The 26,407-nt window shown below is 67.7% G+C and overlaps 1 protein-coding gene across 1 annotated transcript in view; it reads left to right on the top strand.

Moving 5' to 3' along the window:
- Window positions 1–24,037: 24,037 nt before the first annotated feature.
- The window catches only part of tmem86b (transmembrane protein 86B), an 8,676-nt gene continuing 6,306 nt past the window's right edge, over window positions 24,038–26,407 (top strand). Inside the window, exon 1 of the mRNA XM_088646553.1 lies at window positions 24,038–24,184. Within this exon, the coding sequence (XP_088502679.1) occupies window positions 24,134–24,184 (51 nt within the window). The 5' untranslated portion in view covers window positions 24,038–24,133. The remainder of the gene's footprint in view (window positions 24,185–26,407) is intronic.

Here is a 26,407-nt window from a genome sequence, read left to right as displayed (position 1 = left end):
CACTGGTGTGGGAGCGGGGACACAGTGGGGGGTCGCTGGTGTAGGAGCGGGGACACAGTGGGGGGTCACTGGTGTAGGAGCGGGGACACAGTGGGGGGGTCACTGGTGTGGGAGCGGGGACACAGTGGGGGGTGACTGGTGTAGGAGCGGGGACACAGTGGGGGGGTCACTGGTGTGGGAGCGGGGACACAGTGGGGGGTGACTGGTGTAGGAGCGGGGACACAGTGGGGTCACTGGTGTAGGAGCGGGGACACAGTGAGGGGTCGCTGGTGTAGGAGCGGGGACACAGTGGGGGTCACTGGTGTGGGAGCGGGGACACAGTGGGGGGTCACTGGTGTAGGAGCGGGGACACAGTGGGGGTCACTGGTGTAGGAGCGGGGACACAGTGGGGGTCGCTGGTGTAGGAGCGGGGACACAGTGGGGGTCACTGGTGTGGGAGCAGGGACACAGTGGGGGGTCGCTGGTGTAGGAGCGGGGACACAGTGGGGGGGTCACTGGTGTAGGAGCGGGGACACAGTGGGGTGACTGGTGTGGGAGCGGGGACACAGTGGGGGGGTCACTGGTGTAGGAGCGGGGACACAGTGGGGGGTCGCTGGTGTAGGAGCGGGGACACAGTGGGGGGGTCACTGGTGTAGGAGCGGGGACACAGTGGGGTCACTGGTGTAGGAGTGGGGACACAGTGGGGGGTCACTGGTGTAGGAGCGGGGACACAGTGGGGGGTGACTGGTGTGGGAGCGGGGACACAGTGGGGTCGCTGGTGTGGGAGCGGGGACACAGTGGGGGGTCACTGGTGTGGGAGCGGGGACACAGTGGGGGGTCACTGGTGTGGGAGCGGGGACACAGTGGGGGGTCACTGGTGTAGGAGCGGGGACACAGTGGGGTCACTGGTGTGGGAGCGGGGACACAGTGGGGGGGTCACTGGTGTGGGAGCGGGGACACAGTGGGGGGTCACTGGTGTAGGAGCGGGGACACAGTGGGGTCACTGGTGTGGGAGCGGGGACACAGTGGGGGGGTCACTGGTGTGGGAGCGGGGACACAGTGGGGGGTCACTGGTGTGGGAGCGGGGACACAGTGGGGGGTCACTGGTGTGGGAGCGGGGACACAGTGGGGGGTGACTGGTGTGGGAGCGGGGACACAGTGGGGGGTCGCTGGTGTGGGAGCGGGGACACAGTGGGGGGTCGCTGGTGTGGGAGCGGGGACACAGTGGGGGTCACTGGTGTGGGAGCGGGGACACAGTGGGGTCACTGGTGTAGGAGCGGGGACACAGTGGGGGTCGCTGGTGTAGGAGCGGGGACACAGTGGGGGGTCACTGGTGTAGGAGCGGGGACACAGTGGGGGGGTCACTGGTGTGGGAGCGGGGACACAGTGGGGGTCACTGGTGTGGGAGCGGGGACACAGTGGGGTCGCTGGTGTGGGAGCGGGGACACAGTGGGGGGTCACTGGTGTGGGAGCGGGGACACAGTGGGGGGGTCAGTGGTGTAGGAGCGGGGACACAGTGGGGGGTCACTGGTGTGGGAGCGGGGACACAGTGGGGGGTCACTGGTGTAGGAGCGGGGACACAGTGGGGGGGCGCTGGTGTAGGAGCGGGGACACAGTGGGGGGTCACTGGTGTGGGAGCGGGGACACAGTGGGGGTCACTGGTGTGGGAGCGGGGACACAGTGGGGGGTCGCTGGTGTGGGAGCGGGGACACAGTGGGGGGTCGCTGGTGTGGGAGCGGGGACACAGTGGGGGGGGTCACTGGTGTAGGAGCGGGGACACAGTGGGGGGTCGCTGGTGTAGGAGCGGGGACACAGTGGGGGGGTCAGTGGTGTAGGAGCGGGGACACAGTGGGGGGGTCGCTGGTGTAGGAGCGGGGACACAGTGGGGTCTCTGGTGTAGGAGCGGGGACACAGTGGGGGGTCACTGGTGTAGGAGCGGGGACACAGTGGGGGGTCACTGGTGTAGGAGCGGGGACACAGTGGGGGTCACTGGTGTAGGAGCGGGGACACAGTGGGGGGTCACTGGTGTAGGAGCGGGGACACAGTGGGGGGTCACTGGTGTAGGAGCGGGGACACAGTGGGGGGTCACTGGTGTAGGAGCGGGGACACAGTGGGGGTCACTGGTGTAGGAGCGGGGACACAGTGGGGGTCGCTGGTGTAGGAGCGGGGACACAGTGGGGGGTGACTGGTGTAGGAGCGGGGACACAGTGGGGGGGTCACTGGTGTGGGAGCGGGGACACAGTGGGGGGTCGCTGGTGTAGGAGCGGGGACACAGTGGGGGGTCACTGGTGTAGGAGCGGGGACACAGTGGGGGGGTCAGTGGTGTAGGAGCGGGGACACAGTGGGGGGTGACTGGTGTAGGAGCGGGGACACAGTGGGGGGGTCACTGGTGTGGGAGCGGGGACACAGTGGGGGGTCGCTGGTGTAGGAGCGGGGACACAGTGGGGGGTCGCTGGTGTAGGAGCGGGGACACAGTGGGGGGTCACTGGTGTAGGAGCGGGGACACAGTGGGGTCTCTGGTGTAGGAGCGGGGACACAGTGGGGGGTCGCTGGTGTAGGAGCGGGGACACAGTGGGGGTCACTGGTGTGGGAGCGGGGACACAGTGGGGGGTCACTGGTGTGGGAGCGGGGACACAGTGGGGGGTCGCTGGTGTAGGAGCGGGGACACAGTGGGGGGTCGCTGGTGTGGGAGCGGGGACACAGTGGGGGGGGTCACTGGTGTGGGAGCGGGGACACAGTGGGGGGTCACTGGTGTGGGAGCGGGGACACAGTGGGGGGTCGCTGGTGTAGGAGCGGGGACACAGTGGGGTCACTGGTGTAGGAGCGGGGACACAGTGGGGGGTCGCTGGTGTGGGAGCGGGGACACAGTGGGGGTCACTGGTGTGGGAGCGGGGACACAGTGGGGGGTCACTGGTGTGGGAGCGGGGACACAGTGGGGGGGGTCACTGGTGTAGGAGCGGGGACACAGTGGGGGTCACTGGTGTGGGAGCGGGGACACAGTGGGTTCTCTGGTGTAGGAGCGGGGACACAGTGGGGGGTCGCTGGTGTAGGAGCGGGGACACAGTGGGGGGTCACTGGTGTGGGAGCGGGGACACAGTGGGGGGTCACTGGTGTAGGAGCGGGGACACAGTGGGGGGGTCAGTGGTGTGGGAGCGGGGACACAGTGGGGGGTCACTGGTGTGGGAGCGGGGACACAGTGGGGGGTCGCTGGTGTGGGAGCGGGGACACAGTGGGGGGGGTCACTGGTGTGGGAGCGGGGACACAGTGGGGGGTCACTGGTGTGGGAGCGGGGACACAGTGGGGGGTCGCTGGTGTAGGAGCGGGGACACAGTGGGGGGGTCAGTGGTGTGGGAGCGGGGACACAGTGGGGGGGTGACTGGTGTGGGAGCGGGGACACAGTGGGGGGGTCAGTGGTGTGGGAGCGGGGACACAGTGGGGGGTCACTGGTGTAGGAGCGGGGACACAGTGGGGGTCACTGGTGTAGGAGCGGGGACACAGTGGGGTCACTGGTGTAGGAGCGGGGACACAGTGGGGGTCACTGGTGTGGGAGCGGGGACACAGTGGGGGGTCACTGGTGTAGGAGCGGGGACACAGTGGGGGGTCACTGGTGTGGGAGCGGGGACACAGTGGGGGGTGACTGGTGTAGGAGCGGGGACACAGTGGGGGGTCACTGGTGTAGGAGCGGGGACACAGTGGGGTCACTGGTGTAGGAGCGGGGACACAGTGGGGGGTGACTGGTGTAGGAGCGGGGACACAGTGGGGGGTCGCTGGTGTGGGAGCGGGGACACAGTGGGGGGTCACTGGTGTGGGAGCGGGGACACAGTGGGGTCACTGGTGTAGGAGCGGGGACACAGTGGGGGGTCGCTGGTGTAGGAGCGGGGACACAGTGGGGGGGTCACTGGTGTAGGAGCGGGGACACAGTGGGGGGTCGCTGGTGTGGGAGCGGGGACACAGTGGGGGGGTCAGTGGTGTGGGAGCGGGGACACAGTGGGGGGTGACTGGTGTGGGAGCGGGGACACAGTGGGGGGTCAGTGGTGTGGGAGCGGGGACACAGTGGGGGTCGCTGGTGTAGGAGCGGGGACACAGTGGGGGGGTCACTGGTGTAGGAGCGGGGACACAGTGGGGTCACTGGTGTAGGAGCGGGGACACAGTGGGGTCACTGGTGTAGGAGCGGGGACACAGTGGGGGTCACTGGTGTGGGAGCGGGGACACAGTGGGGTGACTGGTGTAGGAGCGGGGACACAGTGGGGGGTCGCTGGTGTGGGAGCGGGGACACAGTGGGGGGTCGCTGGTGTAGGAGCGGGGACACAGTGGGGGGTCACTGGTGTGGGAGCGGGGACACAGTGGGGGTCACTGGTGTGGGAGCGGGGACACAGTGGGGGGGGGTCACTGGTGTAGGAGCGGGGACACAGTGGGGGGTCACTGGTGTAGGAGCGGGGACACAGTGGGGGGTCACTGGTGTAGGAGCGGGGACACAGTGGGGGGTCACTGGTGTAGGAGCGGGGACACAGTGGGGGGTCAGTGGTGTGGGAGCGGGGACACAGTGGGGGGGTCAGTGGTGTAGGAGCGGGGACACAGTGGGGTCACTGGTGTGGGAGCGGGGACACAGTGGGGGGTCACTGGTGTGGGAGCGGGGACACAGTGGGGTCTCTGGTGTGGGAGCGGGGACACAGTGGGGTCACTGGTGTAGGAGCGGGGACACAGTGGGGGGGTCGCTGGTGTAGGAGCGGGGACACAGTGGGGTCTCTGGTGTGGGAGCGGGGACACAGTGGGGTCACTGGTGTGGGAGCGGGGACACAGTGGGGGTCGCTGGTGTGGGAGCGGGGACACAGTGGGGGTCACTGGTGTAGGAGCGGGGACACAGTGGGGGGTCACTGGTGTAGGAGCGGGGACACAGTGGGGTCACTGGTGTGGGAGCGGGGACACAGTGGGGTCACTGGTGTGGGAGCGGGGACACAGTGGGGGGTGACTGGTGTGGGAGCGGGGACACAGTGGGGGGTGACTGGTGTGGGAGCGGGGACACAGTGGGGGGGTCGCTGGTGTAGGAGCGGGGACACAGTGGGGGTGACTGGTGTAGGAGCGGGGACACAGTGGGGTCACTGGTGTGGGAGCGGGGACACAGTGGGGGGTCGCTGGTGTAGGAGCGGGGACACAGTGGGGGGTGACTGGTGTAGGAGCGGGGACACAGTGGGGTCACTGGTGTGGGAGCGGGGACACAGTGGGGGGTCGCTGGTGTGGGAGCGGGGACACAGTGGGGTCACTGGTGTAGGAGCGGGGACACAGTGGGGGGTCACTGGTGTAGGAGCGGGGACACAGTGGGGTCACTGGTGTAGGAGCGGGGACACAGTGGGGGGTCGCTGGTGTGGGAGCGGGGACACAGTGGGGGGTCACTGGTGTAGGAGCGGGGACACAGTGGGGGGGTCGCTGGTGTGGGAGCGGGGACACAGTGGGGGGTCGCTGGTGTGGGAGCGGGGACACAGTGGGGGGTCACTGGTGTGGGAGCGGGGACACAGTGGGGGGTCACTGGTGTAGGAGCGGGGACACAGTGGGGGGTCGCTGGTGTGGGAGCGGGGACACAGTGGGGGGTCACTGGTGTAGGAGCGGGGACACAGTGGGGGGTCACTGGTGTGGGAGCGGGGACACAGTGGGGGTCACTGGTGTGGGAGCGGGGACACAGTGGGGGGTCACTGGTGTGGGAGCGGGGACACAGTGGGGGGTCGCTGGTGTGGGAGCGGGGACACAGTGGGGGGTGACTGGTGTGGGAGCGGGGACACAGTGGGGGGGTCGCTGGTGTGGGAGCGGGGACACAGTGGGGGTCACTGGTGTAGGAGCGGGGACACAGTGGGGGTCACTGGTGTAGGAGCGGGGACACAGTGGGGTCACTGGTGTAGGAGCGGGGACACAGTGGGGTCACTGGTGTAGGAGCGGGGACACAGTGGGGGGTGACTGGTGTGGGAGCGGGGACACAGTGGGGGGTCACTGGTGTAGGAGCGGGGACACAGTGGGGGTCACTGGTGTAGGAGCGGGGACACAGTGGGGGGGTCGCTGGTGTAGGAGCGGGGACACAGTGGGGGGTGACTGGTGTGGGAGCGGGGACACAGTGGGGGGTCGCTGGTGTAGGAGCGGGGACACAGTGGGGGTCACTGGTGTAGGAGCGGGGACACAGTGGGGGGTGACTGGTGTGGGAGCGGGGACACAGTGGGGGGGTCGCTGGTGTAGGAGCGGGGACACAGTGGGGGGTGACTGGTGTGGGAGCGGGGACACAGTGGGGGGTGACTGGTGTGGGAGCGGGGACACAGTGGGGGGGTCACTGGTGTAGGAGCGGGGACACAGTGGGGGGTGACTGGTGTGGGAGCGGGGACACAGTGGGGGGTGACTGGTGTGGGAGCGGGGACACAGTGGGGGGTCGCTGGTGTAGGAGCGGGGACACAGTGGGGTCGCTGGTGTGGGAGCGGGGACACAGTGGGGTCACTGGTGTAGGAGCGGGGACACAGTGGGGGGTCACTGGTGTGGGAGCGGGGACACAGTGGGGGGTGACTGGTGTGGGAGCGGGGACACAGTGGGGGGTGACTGGTGTAGGAGCGGGGACACAGTGGGGGGGTCAGTGGTGTGGGAGCGGGGACACAGTGGGGTCACTGGTGTGGGAGCGGGGACACAGTGGGGTCACTGGTGTGGGAGCGGGGACACAGTGGGGGGGTCACTGGTGTAGGAGCGGGGACACAGTGGGGTCACTGGTGTAGGAGCGGGGACACAGTGGGGTCACTGGTGTGGGAGCGGGGACACAGTGGGGGGTCACTGGTGTGGGAGCGGGGACACAGTGGGGGTGACTGGTGTAGGAGCGGGGACACAGTGGGGGGGTCAGTGGTGTGGGAGCGGGGACACAGTGGGGGGTCACTGGTGTGGGAGCGGGGACACAGTGGGGGGTCACTGGTGTAGGAGCGGGACACAGTGGGGGGTCACTGGTGTAGGAGCGGGGACACAGTGGGGTCACTGGTGTAGGAGCGGGGACACAGTGGGGGGGTCAGTGGTGTGGGAGCGGGGACACAGTGGGGGGTCACTGGTGTGGGAGCGGGGACACAGTGGGGGGGTCACTGGTGTAGGAGCGGGGACACAGTGGGGGGTCACTGGTGTGGGAGCGGGGACACAGTGGGGGGTCGCTGGTGTAGGAGCGGGGACACAGTGGGGGTCACTCGTGTAGGAGCGGGGACACAGTGGGGGGTCACTGGTGTGGGAGCGGGGACACAGTGGGGTCACTGGTGTAGGAGCGGGGACACAGTGGGGGGTCACTGGTGTGGGAGCGGGGACACAGTGGGGGGGTCGCTGGTGTGGGAGCGGGGACACAGTGGGGGGGTCACTGGTGTAGGAGCGGGGACACAGTGGGGGGTCGCTGGTGTAGGAGCGGGGACACAGTGGGGGTCGCTGGTGTAGGAGCGGGGACACAGTGGGGTCACTGGTGTAGGAGCGGGGACACAGTGGGGGTCGCTGGTGTAGGAGCGGGGACACAGTGGGGGGTCACTGGTGTGGGAGCGGGGACACAGTGGGGGGTCACTGGTGTGGGAGCGGGGACACAGTGGGGGGTCACTGGTGTAGGAGCGGGGACACAGTGGGGTCACTGGTGTAGGAGCGGGGACACAGTGGGGGGTGACTGGTGTGGGAGCGGGGACACAGTGGGGGGTCGCTGGTGTGGGAGCGGGGACACAGTGGGGGTCACTGATGTGGGAGCGGGGACACAGTGGGGGGTCGCTGGTGTGGGAGCGGGGACACAGTGGGGGGTCGCTGGTGTAGGAGCGGGGACACAGTGGGGGGTCGCTGGTGTAGGAGCGGGGACACAGTGGGGGGGGGTCGCTGGTGTGGGAGCGGGGACACAGTGGGGGGTCACTGGTGTGGGAGCGGGGACACAGTGGGGGGTCACTGGTGTGGGAGCGGGGACACAGTGGGGGGGGGTCGCTGGTGTAGGAGCGGGGACACAGTGGGGGTCACTGGTGTGGGAGCGGGGACACAGTGGGGGTCACTGGTGTAGGAGCGGGGACACAGTGGGGGGGTCACTGGTGTAGGAGCGGGGACACAGTGGGGGGTCGCTGGTGTGGGAGCGGGGACACAGTGGGGTCACTGGTGTAGGAGCGGGGACACAGTGGGGGGTCGCTGGTGTGGGAGCGGGGACACAGTGGGGGGGTCACTGGTGTAGGAGCGGGGACACAGTGGGGGTCACTGGTGTGGGAGCGGGGACACAGTGGGGGTCGCTGGTGTGGGAGCGGGGACACAGTGGGGGGTGACTGGTGTGGGAGCGGGGACACAGTGGGGGGGTCACTGGTGTGGGAGCGGGGACACAGTGGGGGTCACTGGTGTAGGAGCGGGGACACAGTGGGGGGTGACTGGTGTGGGAGCGGGGACACAGTGGGGGGGTCACTGGTGTAGGAGCGGGGACACAGTGGGGGGTCACTGGTGTAGGAGCGGGGACACAGTGGGGGTCACTGGTGTAGGAGCGGGGACACAGTGGGGGTCACTGGTGTGGGAGCGGGGACACAGTGGGGGGGTCACTGGTGTAGGAGCGGGGACACAGTGGGGGGTCACTGGTGTGGGAGCGGGGACACAGTGGGGGGTCACTGGTGTGGGAGCGGGGACACAGTGGGGTCGCTGGTGTGGGAGCGGGGACACAGTGGGGGGTCACTGGTGTGGGAGCGGGGACACAGTGGGGGTGACTGGTGTGGGAGCGGGGACACAGTGGGGGGTCACTGGTGTGGGAGCGGGGACACAGTGGGGGGTCGCTGGTGTAGGAGCGGGGACACAGTGGGGGGTCGCTGGTGTGGGAGCGGGGACACAGTGGGGGTCACTGGTGTAGGAGCGGGGACACAGTGGGGGGTCGCTGGTGTAGGAGCGGGGACACAGTGGGGGTCACTGGTGTAGGAGTGGGGACACAGTGGGGTCACTGGTGTGGGAGCGGGGACACAGTGGGGGGTCACTGGTGTGGGAGCGGGGACACAGTGGGGGGGTCACTGGTGTAGGAGCGGGGACACAGTGGGGGGTCACTGGTGTAGGAGCGGGGACACAGTGGGGGGTGACTGGTGTAGGAGCGGGGACACAGTGGGGTCACTGGTGTAGGAGCGGGGACACAGTGGGGGGTGACTGGTGTGGGAGCGGGGACACAGTGGGGGGTGACTGGTGTGGGAGCGGGGACACAGTGGGGGGTGACTGGTGTAGGAGCGGGGACACAGTGGGGTCACTGGTGTAGGAGCGGGGACACAGTGGGGGGGTCGCTGGTGTGGGAGCGGGGACACAGTGAGGGGTCGCTGATGTAGGAGCGGGGACACAGTGGGGGGTGACTGGTGTAGGAGCGGGGACACAGTGGGGGGTGACTGGTGTAGGAGCGGGGACACAGTGGGGTCACTGGTGTGGGAGCGGGGACACAGTGGGGTCACTGGTGTGGGAGCGGGGACACAGTGGGGGGGTCACTGGTGTGGGAGCGGGGACACAGTGGGGTCACTGGTGTGGGAGCGGGGACACAGTGGGGGGTCGCTGGTGTAGGAGCGGGGACACAGTGGGGGTGACTGGTGTAGGAGCGGGGACACAGTGGGGGGTCACTGGTGTAGGAGCGGGGACACAGTGGGGGGGTCACTGGTGTGGGAGCGGGGACACAGTGGGGGGTCACTGGTGTGGGAGCGGGGACACAGTGGGGGGTCACTGGTGTGGGAGCGGGGACACAGTGGGGGGTCACTGGTGTGGGAGCGGGGACACAGTGGGGGTCGCTGGTGTGGGAGCGGGGACACAGTGGGGGGTCACTGGTGTAGGAGCGGGGACACAGTGGGGGGGTCACTGGTGTGGGAGCGGGGACACAGTGGGGGTCGCTGGTGTGGGAGCGGGGACACAGTGGGGGGTCACTGGTGTAGGAGCGGGGACACAGTGGGGGGGTCGCTGGTGTGGGAGCGGGGACACAGTGGGGGTCACTGGTGTGGGAGCGGGGACACAGTGGGGGGGTGACTGGTGTGGGAGCGGGGACACAGTGGGGGGTCGCTGGTGTGGGAGCGGGGACACAGTGGGGGGTCACTGGTGTGGGAGCGGGGACACAGTGGGGGGTCACTGGTGTGGGAGCGGGGACACAGTGGGGGTGACTGGTGTAGGAGCGGGGACACAGTGGGGGGTCGCTGGTGTAGGAGCGGGGACACAGTGGGGGGTCACTGGTGTGGGAGCGGGGACACAGTGGGGGGTCACTGGTGTGGGAGCGGGGACACAGTGGGGGGTGACTGGTGTAGGAGCGGGGACACAGTGGGGGGTCACTGGTGTGGGAGCGGGGACACAGTGGGGGGTGACTGGTGTAGGAGCGGGGACACAGTGGGGGGGTCGCTGGTGTGGGAGCGGGGACACAGTGGGGGGTGACTGGTGTGGGAGCGGGGACACAGTGGGGGGTGACTGGTGTAGGAGCGGGGACACAGTGGGGGGGTCGCTGGTGTGGGAGCGGGGACACAGTGGGGTCACTGGTGTAGGAGCGGGGACACAGTGGGGGGGTGACTGGTGTAGGAGCGGGGACACAGTGGGGGGTCGCTGGTGTAGGAGCGGGGACACAGTGGGGGGTCACTGGTGTAGGAGCGGGGACACAGTGGGGGGTCGCTGGTGTGGGAGCGGGGACACAGTGGGGGGGTCACTGGTGTAGGAGCGGGGACACAGTGGGGGTCACTGGTGTAGGAGCGGGGACACAGTGGGGGGTCACTGGTGTGGGAGCGGGGACACAGTGGGGGGGTGACTGGTGTAGGAGCGGGGACACAGTGGGGGGCGCTGGTGTGGGAGCGGGGACACAGTGGGGGGTCGCTGGTGTGGGAGCGGGGACACAGTGGGGTCACTGGTGTAGGAGCGGGGACACAGTGGGGGGTCACTGGTGTGGGAGCGGGGACACAGTGGGGGGTCGCTGGTGTGGGAGCGGGGACACAGTGGGGGGGCGCTGGTGTGGGAGCGGGGACACAGTGGGGGGTCGCTGGTGTGGGAGCGGGGACACAGTGGGGTCGCTGGTGTAGGAGCGGGGACACAGTGGGGGTCGCTGGTGTAGGAGCGGGGACACAGTGGGGGGGTCACTGGTGTAGGAGCGGGGACACAGTGGGGGGTCACTGGTGTGGGAGCGGGGACACAGTGGGGGTCACTGGTGTAGGAGCGGGGACACAGTGGGGGTCGCTGGTGTGGGAGCGGGGACACAGTGGGGTCACTGGTGTAGGAGCGGGGACACAGTGGGGGGTCACTGGTGTAGGAGCGGGGACACAGTGGGGGGGTCACTGGTGTGGGAGCGGGGACACAGTGGGGGGGTCACTGGTGTGGGAGCGGGGACACAGTGGGGGGTGACTGGTGTAGGAGCGGGGACACAGTGGGGGGTCGCTGGTGTAGGAGCGGGGACACAGTGGGGGGTCGCTGGTGTGGGAGCGGGGACACAGTGGGGGGTCGCTGGTGTGGGAGCGGGGACACAGTGGGGGGTCACTGGTGTGGGAGCGGGGACACAGTGGGGTCACTGGTGTGGGAGCGGGGACACAGTGGGGGGTCACTGGTGTAGGAGCGGGGACACAGTGGGGGGTCACTGGTGTAGGAGCGGGGACACAGTGGGGGGGTCACTGGTGTAGGAGCGGGGACACAGTGGGGGGTCACTGGTGTAGGAGCGGGGACACAGTGGGGGGTCACTGGTGTAGGAGCGGGGACACAGTGGGGGGTCACTGGTGTAGGAGCGGGGACACAGTGGGGGGTCACTGGTGTAGGAGCGGGGACACAGTGGGGGTCACTGGTGTAGGAGCGGGGACACAGTGGGGGTCACTGGTGTAGGAGCGGGGACACAGTGGGGTCACTGGTGTAGGAGCGGGGACACAGTGGGGGGTCAGTGGTGTAGGAGCGGGGACACAGTGGGGGGTCGCTGGTGTAGGAGCGGGGACACAGTGGGGTCACTGGTGTAGGAGCGGGGACACAGTGGGGTCGCTGGTGTGGGAGCGGGGACACAGTGGGGGGGTCAGTGGTGTAGGAGCGGGGACACAGTGGGGGGTCACTGGTGTAGGAGCGGGGACACAGTGGGGGGGTCAGTGGTGTGGGAGCGGGGACACAGTGGGGGGGTCACTGGTGTGGGAGCGGGGACACAGTGGGGGGTGACTGGTGTAGGAGCGGGGACACAGTGGGGGGTCGCTGGTGTAGGAGCGGGGACACAGTGGGGGGGTCAGTGGTGTAGGAGCGGGGACACAGTGGGGGTGACTGGTGTAGGAGCGGGGACACAGTGGGGGGTCGCTGGTGTAGGAGCGGGGACACAGTGGGGGGGTCAGTGGTGTAGGAGCGGGGACACAGTGGGGGGTGACTGGTGTGGGAGCGGGGACACAGTGGGGGGTCACTGGTGTAGGAGCGGGGACACAGTGGGGGTGACTGGTGTAGGAGCGGGGACACAGTGGGGGGTCGCTGGTGTAGGAGCGGGGACACAGTGGGGGGGTCAGTGGTGTGGGAGCGGGGACACAGTGGGGGGTGACTGGTGTGGGAGCGGGGACACAGTGGGGGGTCACTGGTGTGGGAGCGGGGACACAGTGGGGGGTCACTGGTGTGGGAGCGGGGACACAGTGGGGGTCGCTGGTGTAGGAGCGGGGACACAGTGGGGTCACTGGTGTAGGAGCGGGGACACAGTGGGGGGTCGCTGGTGTGGGAGCGGGGACACAGTGGGGGGTCGCTGGTGTAGGAGCGGGGACACAGTGGGGGGGCGCTGGTGTGGGAGCGGGGACACAGTGGGGGTCACTGGTGTAGGAGCGGGGACACAGTGGGGGGTCACTGGTGTAGGAGCGGGGACACAGTGGGGGGTCGCTGGTGTGGGAGCGGGGACACAGTGGGGTCACTGGTGTGGGAGCGGGGACACAGTGGGGTCGCTGGTGTAGGAGCGGGGACACAGTGGGGGGGTGACTGGTGTAGGAGCGGGGACACAGTGGGGGGGTCGCTGGTGTAGGAGCGGGGACACAGTGGGGTCGCTGGTGTAGGAGCGGGGACACAGTGGGGGGTCACTGGTGTGGGAGCGGGGACACAGTGGGGGGGTGACTGGTGTAGGAGCGGGGACACAGTGGGGGGGTCGCTGGTGTAGGAGCGGGGACACAGTGGGGTCGCTGGTGTAGGAGCGGGGACACAGTGGGGGTCACTGGTGTGGGAGCGGGGACACAGTGGGGGGTCGCTGGTGTAGGAGCGGGGACACAGTGGGGGGGTCACTGGTGTGGGAGCGGGGACACAGTGGGGGGTGACTGGTGTGGGAGCGGGGACACAGTGGGGGGTCGCTGGTGTAGGAGCGGGGACACAGTGGGGGGGTCGCTGGTGTAGGAGCGGGGACACAGTGGGGTCGCTGGTGTAGGAGCGGGGACACAGTGGGGGGGTCACTGGTGTGGGAGCGGGGACACAGTGGGGTCACTGGTGTGGGAGCGGGGACACAGTGGGGGGTGACTGGTGTAGGAGCGGGGACACAGTGGGGGGTCGCTGGTGTAGGAGCGGGGACACAGTGGGGGGGTCACTGGTGTGGGAGCGGGGACACAGTGGGGTCACTGGTGTAGGAGCGGGGACACAGTGGGGGGGTGACTGGTGTGGGAGCGGGGACACAGTGGGGTCACTGGTGTGGGAGCGGGGACACAGTGGGGTCACTGGTGTGGGAGCGGGGACACAGTGGGGGGTCGCTGGTGTGGGAGCGGGGACACAGTGGGGGGTCGCTGGTGTAGGAGCGGGGACACAGTGGGGGTCACTGGTGTAGGAGCGGGGACACAGTGGGGGGTCACTGGTGTGGGAGCGGGGACACAGTGGGGTCACTGGTGTGGGAGCGGGGACACAGTGGGGGGTCGCTGGTGTGGGAGCGGGGACACAGTGGGGGGTCACTGGTGTAGGAGCGGGGACACAGTGGGGGTCACTGGTGTGGGAGCGGGGACACAGTGGGGGGGCGCTGGTGTAGGAGCGGGGACACAGTGGGGTCGCTGGTGTAGGAGCGGGGACACAGTGGGGGGTCGCTGGTGTGGGAGCGGGGACACAGTGGGGTCACTGGTGTAGGAGCGGGGACACAGTGGGGGGGTCGCTGGTGTGGGAGCGGGGACACAGTGGGGTCACTGGTGTAGGAGCGGGGACACAGTGGGGGGTCAGTGGTGTAGGAGCGGGGACACAGTGGGGGGTCGCTGGTGTAGGAGCGGGGACACAGTGGGGTCACTGGTGTAGGAGCGGGGACACAGTGGGGTCGCTGGTGTGGGAGCGGGGACACAGTGGGGGGGTCAGTGGTGTAGGAGCGGGGACACAGTGGGGGGTCACTGGTGTAGGAGCGGGGACACAGTGGGGGGGTCAGTGGTGTGGGAGCGGGGACACAGTGGGGGGGTCACTGGTGTGGGAGCGGGGACACAGTGGGGGGTGACTGGTGTAGGAGCGGGGACACAGTGGGGGGTCGCTGGTGTAGGAGCGGGGACACAGTGGGGGGGTCAGTGGTGTAGGAGCGGGGACACAGTGGGGGTGACTGGTGTAGGAGCGGGGACACAGTGGGGGGTCGCTGGTGTAGGAGCGGGGACACAGTGGGGGGGTCAGTGGTGTAGGAGCGGGGACACAGTGGGGGGTGACTGGTGTGGGAGCGGGGACACAGTGGGGGGTCACTGGTGTAGGAGCGGGGACACAGTGGGGGTGACTGGTGTAGGAGCGGGGACACAGTGGGGGGTCGCTGGTGTAGGAGCGGGGACACAGTGGGGGGGTCAGTGGTGTGGGAGCGGGGACACAGTGGGGGGTGACTGGTGTGGGAGCGGGGACACAGTGGGGGGTCACTGGTGTGGGAGCGGGGACACAGTGGGGGGTCACTGGTGTGGGAGCGGGGACACAGTGGGGGTCGCTGGTGTAGGAGCGGGGACACAGTGGGGTCACTGGTGTAGGAGCGGGGACACAGTGGGGGGTCGCTGGTGTGGGAGCGGGGACACAGTGGGGGGTCGCTGGTGTAGGAGCGGGGACACAGTGGGGGGGCGCTGGTGTGGGAGCGGGGACACAGTGGGGGTCACTGGTGTAGGAGCGGGGACACAGTGGGGGGTCACTGGTGTAGGAGCGGGGACACAGTGGGGGGTCGCTGGTGTGGGAGCGGGGACACAGTGGGGTCACTGGTGTGGGAGCGGGGACACAGTGGGGTCGCTGGTGTAGGAGCGGGGACACAGTGGGGGGGTGACTGGTGTAGGAGCGGGGACACAGTGGGGGGGTCGCTGGTGTAGGAGCGGGGACACAGTGGGGTCGCTGGTGTAGGAGCGGGGACACAGTGGGGGGTCACTGGTGTGGGAGCGGGGACACAGTGGGGGGGTGACTGGTGTAGGAGCGGGGACACAGTGGGGGGGTCGCTGGTGTAGGAGCGGGGACACAGTGGGGTCGCTGGTGTAGGAGCGGGGACACAGTGGGGGTCACTGGTGTGGGAGCGGGGACACAGTGGGGGGTCGCTGGTGTAGGAGCGGGGACACAGTGGGGGGGTCACTGGTGTGGGAGCGGGGACACAGTGGGGGGTGACTGGTGTGGGAGCGGGGACACAGTGGGGGGTCGCTGGTGTAGGAGCGGGGACACAGTGGGGTCGCTGGTGTAGGAGCGGGGACACAGTGGGGGGGTCACTGGTGTGGGAGCGGGGACACAGTGGGGTCACTGGTGTGGGAGCGGGGACACAGTGGGGGGTGACTGGTGTAGGAGCGGGGACACAGTGGGGGGTCGCTGGTGTAGGAGCGGGGACACAGTGGGGGGGTCACTGGTGTGGGAGCGGGGACACAGTGGGGTCACTGGTGTAGGAGCGGGGACACAGTGGGGGGGTGACTGGTGTGGGAGCGGGGACACAGTGGGGTCACTGGTGTGGGAGCGGGGACACAGTGGGGTCACTGGTGTGGGAGCGGGGACACAGTGGGGGGTCGCTGGTGTGGGAGCGGGGACACAGTGGGGGGTCGCTGGTGTAGGAGCGGGGACACAGTGGGGGTCACTGGTGTAGGAGCGGGGACACAGTGGGGGGTCACTGGTGTGGGAGCGGGGACACAGTGGGGTCACTGGTGTGGGAGCGGGGACACAGTGGGGGGTCGCTGGTGTGGGAGCGGGGACACAGTGGGGGGTCACTGGTGTAGGAGCGGGGACACAGTGGGGGTCACTGGTGTGGGAGCGGGGACACAGTGGGGGGGCGCTGGTGTAGGAGCGGGGACACAGTGGGGTCGCTGGTGTAGGAGCGGGGACACAGTGGGGGGTCGCTGGTGTGGGAGCGGGGACACAGTGGGGTCACTGGTGTAGGAGCGGGGACACAGTGGGGGGGTCGCTGGTGTGGGAGCGGGGACACAGTGAGGGGTCGCTGGTGTAGGAGCGGGGACACAGTGGGGGTCACTGGTGTGGGAGCGGGGACACAGTGGGGGGTCACTGGTGTAGGAGCGGGGACACAGTGGGGGTCACTGGTGTGGGAGCGGGGACACAGTGGGGGGTCACTGGTGTAGGAGCGGGGACACAGTGGGGGGTCACTGGTGTAGGAGCGGGGACACAGTGGGGGGTCACTGGTGTAGGAGCGGGGACACAGTGGGGGGGCGCTGGTGTAGGAGCGGGGACACAGTGGGGGGTCACTGGTGTAGGAGCGGGGACACAGTGGGGGGTCACTGGTGTGGGAGCGGGGACACAGTGGGGGGGTCGCTGGTGTGGGAGCGGGGACACAGTGGGGTCACTGGTGTGGGAGCGGGGACACAGTGGGGGGTCGCTGGTGTGGGAGCGGGGACACAGTGGGGGGTCGCTGGTGTAGGAGCGGGGACACAGTGGGGGGGTCGCTGGTGTGGGAGCGGGGACACAGTGAGGGGTCGCTGGTGTAGGAGCGGGGACACAGTGGGGGTCACTGGTGTGGGAGCGGGGACACAGTGGGGGGTCACTGGTGTAGGAGCGGGGACACAGTGGGGGTCACTGGTGTAGGAGCGGGGACACAGTGGGGGGTCGCTGGTGTGGGAGCGGGGACACAGTGGGGGGTCACTGGTGTGGGAGCGGGGACACAGTGGGGGGTCACTGGTGTGGGAGCGGGGACACAGTGGGGGGTCACTGGTGTAGGAGCGGGGACACAGTGGGGTCACTGGTGTGGGAGCGGGGACACAGTGGGGGGGTCACTGGTGTGGGAGCGGGGACACAGTGGGGGGTCACTGGTGTGGGAGCGGGGACACAGTGGGGGGTCAGTGGTGTGGGAGCGGGGACACAGTGGGGGGTCACTGGTGTGGGAGCGGGGACACAGTGGGGTCGCTGGTGTGGGAGCGGGGACACAGTGGGGGGTCGCTGGTGTAGGAGCGGGGACACAGTGGGGGGTCACTGGTGTAGGAGCGGGGACACAGTGGGGGGTCACTGGTGTGGGAGCGGGGACACAGTGGGGGGTCACTGGTGTGGGAGCGGGGACACAGTGGGGGGTCACTGGTGTAGGAGCGGGGACACAGTGGGGTCACTGGTGTGGGAGCGGGGACACAGTGGGGGGGTCACTGGTGTGGGAGCGGGGACACAGTGGGGGGTCACTGGTGTGGGAGCGGGGACACAGTGGGGGGTCAGTGGTGTGGGAGCGGGGACACAGTGGGGGGTCACTGGTGTAGGAGCGGGGACACAGTGGGGGGGTCAGTGGTGTAGGAGCGGGGACACAGTGGGGGGTCGCTGGTGTGGGAGCGGGGACACAGTGGGGGGTCACTGGTGTGGGAGCGGGGACACAGTGGGGGGTCGCTGGTGTGGGAGCGGGGACACAGTGGGGGGTCACTGGTGTGGGAGCGGGGACACAGTGGGGTCGCTGGTGTGGGAGCGGGGACACAGTGGGGGTCACTGGTGTGGGAGCGGGGACACAGTGGGGTCGCTGGTGTGGGAGCGGGGACACAGTGGGGGGTCACTGGTGTGGGAGCGGGGACACAGTGGGGGGGTCAGTGGTGTAGGAGCGGGGACACAGTGGGGGGTCAGTGGTGTGGGAGCGGGGACACAGTGGGGGTCACTGGTGTGGGAGCGGGGACACAGTGGGGGTCACTGGTGTAGGAGCGGGGACACAGTGGGGGGTCGCTGGTGTGGGAGCGGGGACACAGTGGGGGGTCGCTGGTGTGGGAGCGGGGACACAGTGGGGGGTCGCTGGTGTGGGAGCGGGGACACAGTGGGGGGGGTCACTGGTGTAGGAGCGGGGACACAGTGGGGGGTCGCTGGTGTAGGAGCGGGGACACAGTGGGGGGGTCAGTGGTGTAGGAGCGGGGACACAGTGGGGGGGTCACTGGTGTGGGAGCGGGGACACAGTGGGGGTCGCTGGTGTGGGAGCGGGGACACAGTGGGGTCTCTGGTGTAGGAGCGGGGACACAGTGGGGGGGTCACTGGTGTAGGAGCGGGGACACAGTGGAGTCTCTGGTGTAGGAGCGGGGACACAGTGGGGGGTCACTGGTGTAGGAGCGGGGACACAGTGGGGGTCGCTGGTGTAGGAGCGGGGACACAGTGGGGGTCACTGGTGTGGGAGCGGGGACACAGTGGGGGGTCACTGGTGTAGGAGCGGGGACACAGTGGGGGGTCGCTGGTGTGGGAGCGGGGACACAGTGGGGGGTCACTGGTGTAGGAGCGGGGACACAGTGGGGGTCACTGGTGTAGGAGCGGGGACACAGTGGGGGGTCGCTGGTGTGGGAGCGGGGACACAGTGGGGGTCACTGGTGTAGGAGCGGGGACACAGTGGGGGGTCACTGGTGTAGGAGCGGGGACACAGTGGGGGGTCACTGGTGTAGGAGCGGGGACACAGTGGGGGGTCACTGGTGTAGGAGCGGGGACACAGTGGGGGTCACTGGTGTAGGAGCGGGGACACAGTGGGGGTCGCTGGTGTAGGAGCGGGGACACAGTGGGGGTCACTGGTGTAGGAGCGGGGACACAGTGGGGGGGGTCACTGGTGTGGGAGCGGGGACACAGTGGGGGGTCACTGGTGTAGGAGCGGGGACACAGTGGGGGGGCGCTGGTGTGGGAGCGGGGACACAGTGGGGGGTCGCTGGTGTAGGAGCGGGGACACAGTGGGGGGTCGCTGGTGTGGGAGCGGGGACACAGTGGGGGGGGTCACTGGTGTGGGAGCGGGGACACAGTGGGGGGTCACTGGTGTGGGAGCGGGGACACAGTGGGGGGTCGCTGGTGTGGGAGCGGGGACACAGTGGGGGGGGTCACTGGTGTGGGAGCGGGGACACAGTGGGGGGTCACTGGTGTGGGAGCGGGGACACAGTGGGGGGTCGCTGGTGTAGGAGCGGGGACACAGTGGGGGGGTCAGTGGTGTAGGAGCGGGGACACAGTGGGGGGTCACTGGTGTAGGAGCGGGGACACAGTGGGGGGTCGCTGGTGTGGGAGCGGGGACACAGTGGGGGGGTGACTGGTGTGGGAGCGGGGACACAGTGGGGGTCACTGGTGTAGGAGCGGGGACACAGTGGGGTCACTGGTGTAGGAGCGGGGACACAGTGGGGGTCACTGGTGTGGGAGCGGGGACACAGTGGGGGGTCACTGGTGTAGGAGCGGGGACACAGTGGGGGGTCACTGGTGTGGGAGCGGGGACACAGTGGGGGGTGACTGGTGTAGGAGCGGGGACACAGTGGGGGGTCACTGGTGTAGGAGCGGGGACACAGTGGGGTCACTGGTGTAGGAGCGGGGACACAGTGGGGGGTGACTGGTGTAGGAGCGGGGACACAGTGGGGTCACTGGTGTAGGAGCGGGGACACAGTGGGGGGTCGCTGGTGTAGGAGCGGGGACACAGTGGGGGGTCACTGGTGTAGGAGCGGGGACACAGTGGGGGGTCGCTGGTGTGGGAGCGGGGACACAGTGGGGGGTCGCTGGTGTGGGAGCGGGGACACAGTGGGGGGTCACTGGTGTGGGAGCGGGGACACAGTGGGGTCACTGGTGTAGGAGCGGGGACACAGTGGGGGGTCGCTGGTGTAGGAGCGGGGACACAGTGGGGGGGTCACTGGTGTAGGAGCGGGGACACAGTGGGGGGTCGCTGGTGTAGGAGCGGGGACACAGTGGGGGGGTCACTGGTGTAGGAGCGGGGACACAGTGGGGGGGTCAGTGGTGTGGGAGCGGGGACACAGTGGGGGGTCGCTGGTGTAGGAGCGGGGACACAGTGGGGGGGTCAGTGGTGTGGGAGCGGGGACACAGTGGGGGGTCAGTGGTGTGGGAGCGGGGACACAGTGGGGGGTCACTGGTGTAGGAGCGGGGACACAGTGGGGTCACTGGTGTAGGAGCGGGGACACAGTGGGGTCACTGGTGTAGGAGCGGGGACACAGTGGGGGTCACTGGTGTGGGAGCGGGGACACAGTGGGGTGACTGGTGTAGGAGCGGGGACACAGTGGGGGGTCGCTGGTGTGGGAGCGGGGACACAGTGGGGGTCACTGGTGTGGGAGCGGGGACACAGTGGGGTCGCTGGTGTAGGAGCGGGGACACAGTGGGGGGTCGCTGGTGTGGGAGCGGGGACACAGTGGGGGTCACTGGTGTGGGAGCGGGGACACAGTGGGGGGGGGTCACTGGTGTAGGAGCGGGGACACAGTGGGGGGTCACTGGTGTAGGAGCGGGGACACAGTGGGGGGTCGCTGGTGTGGGAGCGGGGACACAGTGGGGGTCACTGGTGTAGGAGCGGGGACACAGTGGGGGGTCAGTGGTGTGGGAGCGGGGACACAGTGGGGGGGTCAGTGGTGTAGGAGCGGGGACACAGTGGGGTCACTGGTGTGGGAGCGGGGACACAGTGGGGGGTCACTGGTGTGGGAGCGGGGACACAGTGGGGGTCACTGGTGTGGGAGCGGGGACACAGTGGGGGTCGCTGGTGTGGGAGCGGGGACACAGTGGGGGTCACTGGTGTAGGAGCGGGGACACAGTGGGGGGGCGCTGGTGTAGGAGCGGGGACACAGTGGGGGGTCACTGGTGTGGGAGCGGGGACACAGTGGGGGTCACTGGTGTGGGAGCGGGGACACAGTGGGGGGTCGCTGGTGTGGGAGCGGGGACACAGTGGGGGGTCGCTGGTGTGGGAGCGGGGACACAGTGGGGGGGTCAGTGGTGTGGGAGCGGGGACACAGTGGGGGGTCACTGGTGTGGGAGCGGGGACACAGTGGGGTCGCTGGTGTAGGAGCGGGGACACAGTGGGGTCACTGGTGTAGGAGCGGGGACACAGTGGGGGGCGCTGGTGTGGGAGCGGGGACACAGTGGGGTCACTGGTGTAGGAGCGGGGACACAGTGGGGGGGTCACTGGTGTAGGAGCGGGGACACAGTGGGGGGTCAGTGGTGTGGGAGCGGGGACACAGTGGGGGGGTCAGTGGTGTAGGAGCGGGGACACAGTGGGGTCACTGGTGTAGGAGCGGGGACACAGTGGGGTCACTGGTGTAGGAGCGGGGACACAGTGGGGGGTCGCTGGTGTAGGAGCGGGGACACAGTGGGGGGGTCAGTGGTGTAGGAGCGGGGACACAGTGGGGTCACTGGTGTGGGAGCGGGGACACAGTGGGGGGTCACTGGTGTGGGAGCGGGGACACAGTGGGGTCACTGGTGTAGGAGCGGGGACACAGTGGGGGGGTCGCTGGTGTGGGAGCGGGGACACAGTGAGGGGTCGCTGGTGTAGGAGCGGGGACACAGTGGGGGGTCACTGGTGTGGGAGCGGGGACACAGTGGGGGGTCACTGGTGTAGGAGCGGGGACACAGTGGGGGGTCACTGGTGTAGGAGCGGGGACACAGTGGGGGGTCGCTGGTGTGGGAGCGGGGACACAGTGGGGGGTCGCTGGTGTGGGAGTGGGGGGACAGTGGGGGGTCGCTGGTGTGGGAGCGGGGACACAGTGGGGGGTCACTGGTGTAGGAGCGGGGACACAGTGGGGGGTCGCTGGTGTAGGAGCGGGGACACAGTGGGGGTGACTGGTGTGGGAGCGGGGACACAGTGGGGGGTCGCTGGTGTGGGAGCGGGGACACAGTGGGGGTCACTGGTGTGGGAGCGGGGACACAGTGGGGGGGGTGACTGGTGTGGGAGCGGGGACACAGTGGGGGTCACTGGTGTAGGAGCGGGGACACAGTGGGGGGGGTGAGACTGGTGTAGGAGTGGGGACACAGTGGGGGGTCACTGGTGTAGGAGCGGGGACACAGTGGGGGGTCACTGGTGTGGGAGCGGGGACACAGTGGGGGGGGTGAGACTGGTGTGGGAGCGGGGACACAGTGGGGGTCGCTGGTGTAGGAGCGGGGACACAGTGGGGGTCACTGGTGTGGGAGCGGGGACACAGTGGGGGGTCACTGGTGTAGGAGCGGGGACACAGTGGGGGTGACTGGTGTAGGAGCGGGGACACAGTGGGGGTCACTGGTGTGGGAGCGGGGACACAGTGGGGGGTCGCTGGTGTGGGAGCGGGGACACAGTGGGGGGTCGCTGGTGTGGGAGCGGGGACACAGTGGGGGGGCGCTGGTGTGGGAGCGGGGACACAGTGGGGGGGTGAGACTGGTGTAGGAGCGGGGACACAGTGGGGGGTCACTGGTGTAGGAGTGGGGACACAGTGGGGGTCACTGGTGTAGGAGCGGGGACACAGTGGGGGTCACTGGTGTGGGAGCGGGGACACAGTGGGGGTCACTGGTGTAGGAGTGGGGACACAGTGGGGGTCACTGGTGTAGGAGCGGGGACACAGTGGGGGTCACTGGTGTGGGAGCGGGGACACAGTGGGGGTCACTGGTGTAGGAGCGGGGACACAGTGGGGGGTCGCTGGTGTAGGAGCGGGGACACAGTGGGGGGTCACTGGTGTGGGAGCGGGGACACAGTGGGGGGGGTGAGACTGGTGTGGGAGCGGGGACACAGTGGGGGGTCACTGGTGTGGGAGCGGGGACACAGTGGGGGGGGTGAGACTGGTGTGGGAGCGGGGACACAGTGGGGGTGACTGGTGTGGGAGCGGGGACACAGTGGGGGGTCGCTGGTGTAGGAGCGGGGACACAGTGGGGGGTCACTGGTGTAGGAGCGGGGACACAGTGGGGGGTCGCTGGTGTGGGAGCGGGGACACAGTGGGGGTCACTGGTGTAGGAGTGGGGACACAGTGGGGGGTCACTGGTGTAGGAGCGGGGACACAGTGGGGGGTCGCTGGTGTAGGAGCGGGGACACAGTGGGGGGGGTGAGACTGGTGTGGGAGCGGGGACACAGTGGGGGGTCGCTGGTGTGGGAGCGGGGACACAGTGGGGGGTCACTGGTGTAGGAGCGGGGACACAGTGGGGGGTCACTGGTGTAGGAGCGGGGACACAGTGGGGGGTCACTGGTGTAGGAGCGGGGACACAGTGGGGGGTCGCTGGTGTAGGAGCGGGGACACAGTGGGGGGTCACTGGTGTAGGAGCGGGGACACAGTGGGGGGTCGCTGGTGTGGGAGCGGGGACACAGTGGGGGGTCACTGGTGTAGGAGCGGGGACACAGTGGGGTCACTGGTGTGGGAGCGGGGACACAGTGGGGGTCACTGGTGTGGGAGCGGGGACACAGTGGGGGGTCACTGGTGTGGGAGCGGAGACACAGTGGGGGGGTCACTGGTGTAGGAGCGGGGACACAATGGGGGGGGTGAGACTGGTGTAGGAGCGGGGACACAGTGGGGGGGTCGCTGGTGTAGGAGCGGGGACACAGTGGGGGGGTGAGACTGGTGTAGGAGCGGGGACACAGTGGGGGGGTCACTGGTGTGGGAGCGGGGACACAGTGGGGGGGTCACTGGTGTGGGAGCGGGGACACAGTGGGGGGTCGCTGGTGTAGGAGCGGGGACACAGTGGGGTCACTGGTGTAGGAGCGGGGACACAGTGGGGGGGTCGCTGGTGTAGGAGTGGGGACACAGTGGGGGGGTGAGACTTGGTGCTGTCGGGCCTGGCTGCCCTGTTTGGACCGGAGGCGCGGAGGATCAGCTGTTGGGCCGGAGCCCCTGTGACGCACGAAGCCCTCCTGCCCCCTCCTGCCCCCTCCTGCCACGCGGGCGGACTTTGTCCCTTAAAGGGCGGCCCTCGTCTCCTTATCGCCGCGGGGGAGGGACGGCCCAGCCCCACGCAGAGTCCACAGAGCCGGGGCCGTAAATGACAGGGGGGGCTGACGCAGACGCCCCGCGGGGGAGAGGGAGCGGCGTGGAGGGGTACAAAGTCTACGGCGGCGGGCGGGCCACGCGCACACACGCCTCGGCTCGGCTCCCCAGTCGCCGGCAGGACCCCGCGCGCTCCCAGTGCACCCGCGACGAGCTCCTCGCCCGGCCGGACCATGGACATCCTGGAGACACAGGCCTACGACCGCCGGGAACGCAGGAAGTCGGTAGGGAGCGGGAAACTTCTCGCGATCCTCCTCCTCTCTGCCTGCCTCTTGTCCTCTGTCTCTGTCCCTGGGACCCATGATCCTCCAGTCCTCCGTCTCTACCTGCCTGTGTCCCATGATCCTCCATTCCTCTGTCTCTGTCCCTGTGACCCATGATCCTCCAGTCCTCTGTCTCTACCTGCCTGTGTCCCATGATCCTCCAGTCCTCTGTCTCTGTCCCTGTGACCCATGATCCTCCAGTCCTCTGTCTCTACCTGCCTGTGTCCCATGATCCTCCAGTCCTCCGTCTCTACCTGCCTGTGTCCCATGATCCTCCATTCCTCTGTCTCTACCCCTGTGACCCATGATCCTCCAGTCCTCCGTCTCTACCTGCCTGTGTCCCATGATCCTCCATTCCTCTGTCTCTATCCCTGTGTCCCATGATCCTCCATTCCTCCGTCTCTACCTGCCTGTGTCCCATGATCCTCCAGTCCTCTGTCTCTATCCCTGTGACCCATGATCCTCCAGTCCTCCGTCTCTACCTGCCTGTGTCCCATGATCCTCCAGTCCTCCGTCTCTACATCCCTGTGTCTGACAGTGAGACAGTAAAGACTCCAGGTGTCATTAGGTGTCCTGCACTGGGACAGATCAGTGACCAGTACACCTGGAGAAGACACCAGTGTGCTCCGGGGACAGACACCGTGTCTGACAGTGAGACAGTAAAGACTCCAGGTGTCATTAGGTGTCTCGCACTGGGACAGATCAGTGACCAGTACACCTGGAGAAGACACCAGTGTGCTCCGGGGACAGACACCGTGTCTGACAGTGAGACAGTAAAGACTCCAGGTGTCATTAGGTGTCTCGCACTGGGACAGATCAGTGACCAGTACACCTGGAGAAGACACCAGTGTGCTCCGGGGACAGACACCGTGTCTGACAGCGAGACAGTAAGGACTCCAGGTGGACGAGCTGAGCTCAGACAGGCTCGCACTGGGACAGATCAGTGACCAGTACACCTGGAGAAGACACCAGTGTGCTCCGGGGACAGACACCGTGTCTGACAGTGAGACAGTAAAGACTCCAGGTGTCATTAGGTGTCCTGCGCTGGGACAGATCAGTGACCAGTACACCTGGAGAAGACACCAGTGTGCTCCGGGGACAGACACCGTGTCTGACAGTGAGACAGTAAAGACTCCAGGTGTCATTAGGTGTCCTGCGCTGGGACAGATCAGTGACCAGTACACCTGGAGAAGACACCAGTGTGCTCCGGGGACAGACACCGTGTCTGACAGCGAGACAGTAAAGACTCCAGGTGTCATTAGGTGTCCTGCACTGGGACAGATCAGTGACCAGTACACCTGGAGAAGACACCAGTGTGCTCCGGGGACAGACACCATCTCTGACAGTGAGACAGTAAGGACTCCAGGTGGACGAGCTGAGCTCAGACAGGCTCGCACTGGGACAGATCAGTGACCAGTACACCTGGAGAAGACACCAGTGTGCTCCGGGGACAGACACCGTGTCTGACAGTGAGACAGTAAGGACTCCAGGTGTCATTAGGTGTCCTGCACTGGGACAGATCAGTGACCAGTACACCTGGAGAAGACACCAGTGTGCTCCGGGGACAGACACCGTGTCTGACAGTGAGACAGTAAAGACTCCAGGTGTCATTAGGTGTCTCGCACTGGGACAGATCAGTGACCAGTACACCTGGAGAAGACACCAGTGTGCTCCGGGGACAGACGCCGTGTCTGACAGTGAGACAGTAAAGACTCCAGGTGTCATCAGGTGTCCTGCGCTGGGACAGATCAGTGACCAGTACACCTGGAGAAGACACCAGTGTGCTCCGGGGACAGACACCGTGTCTGACAGTGAGACAGTTAAGACTCCAGGTGTCATTAGGTGTCCTGCACTGGGACAGATCAGTGACCAGTACACCTGGAGAAGACACCAGTGTGCTCCGGGGACAGACACCGTGTCTGACAGTGAGACAGTTAAGACTCCAGGTGTCATTAGGTGTCCTGCGCTGGGACAGATCAGTGACCAGTACACCTGGAGAAGACACCAGTGTGCTCCGGGGACAGACACCGTGTCTGACAGCGAGACAGTAAAGACTCCAGGTGTCATTAGGTGTCCTGCACTGGGACAGATCAGTGACCAGTACACCTGGAGAAGACACCAGTGTGCTCCGGGGACAGACACCATCTCTGACAGTGAGACAGTAAGGACTCCAGGTGGACGAGC

Source organism: Lepisosteus platostomus, chromosome 9 (genome assembly GCF_059453375.1).
Source record: "Lepisosteus platostomus isolate fLepPlt1 chromosome 9, fLepPlt1.hap1, whole genome shotgun sequence".
In the NCBI taxonomy this organism is placed as follows: Eukaryota; Metazoa; Chordata; class Actinopteri; order Semionotiformes; family Lepisosteidae; genus Lepisosteus; species Lepisosteus platostomus.
This window is presented reverse-complemented; position numbering and strand designations above follow the sequence as displayed.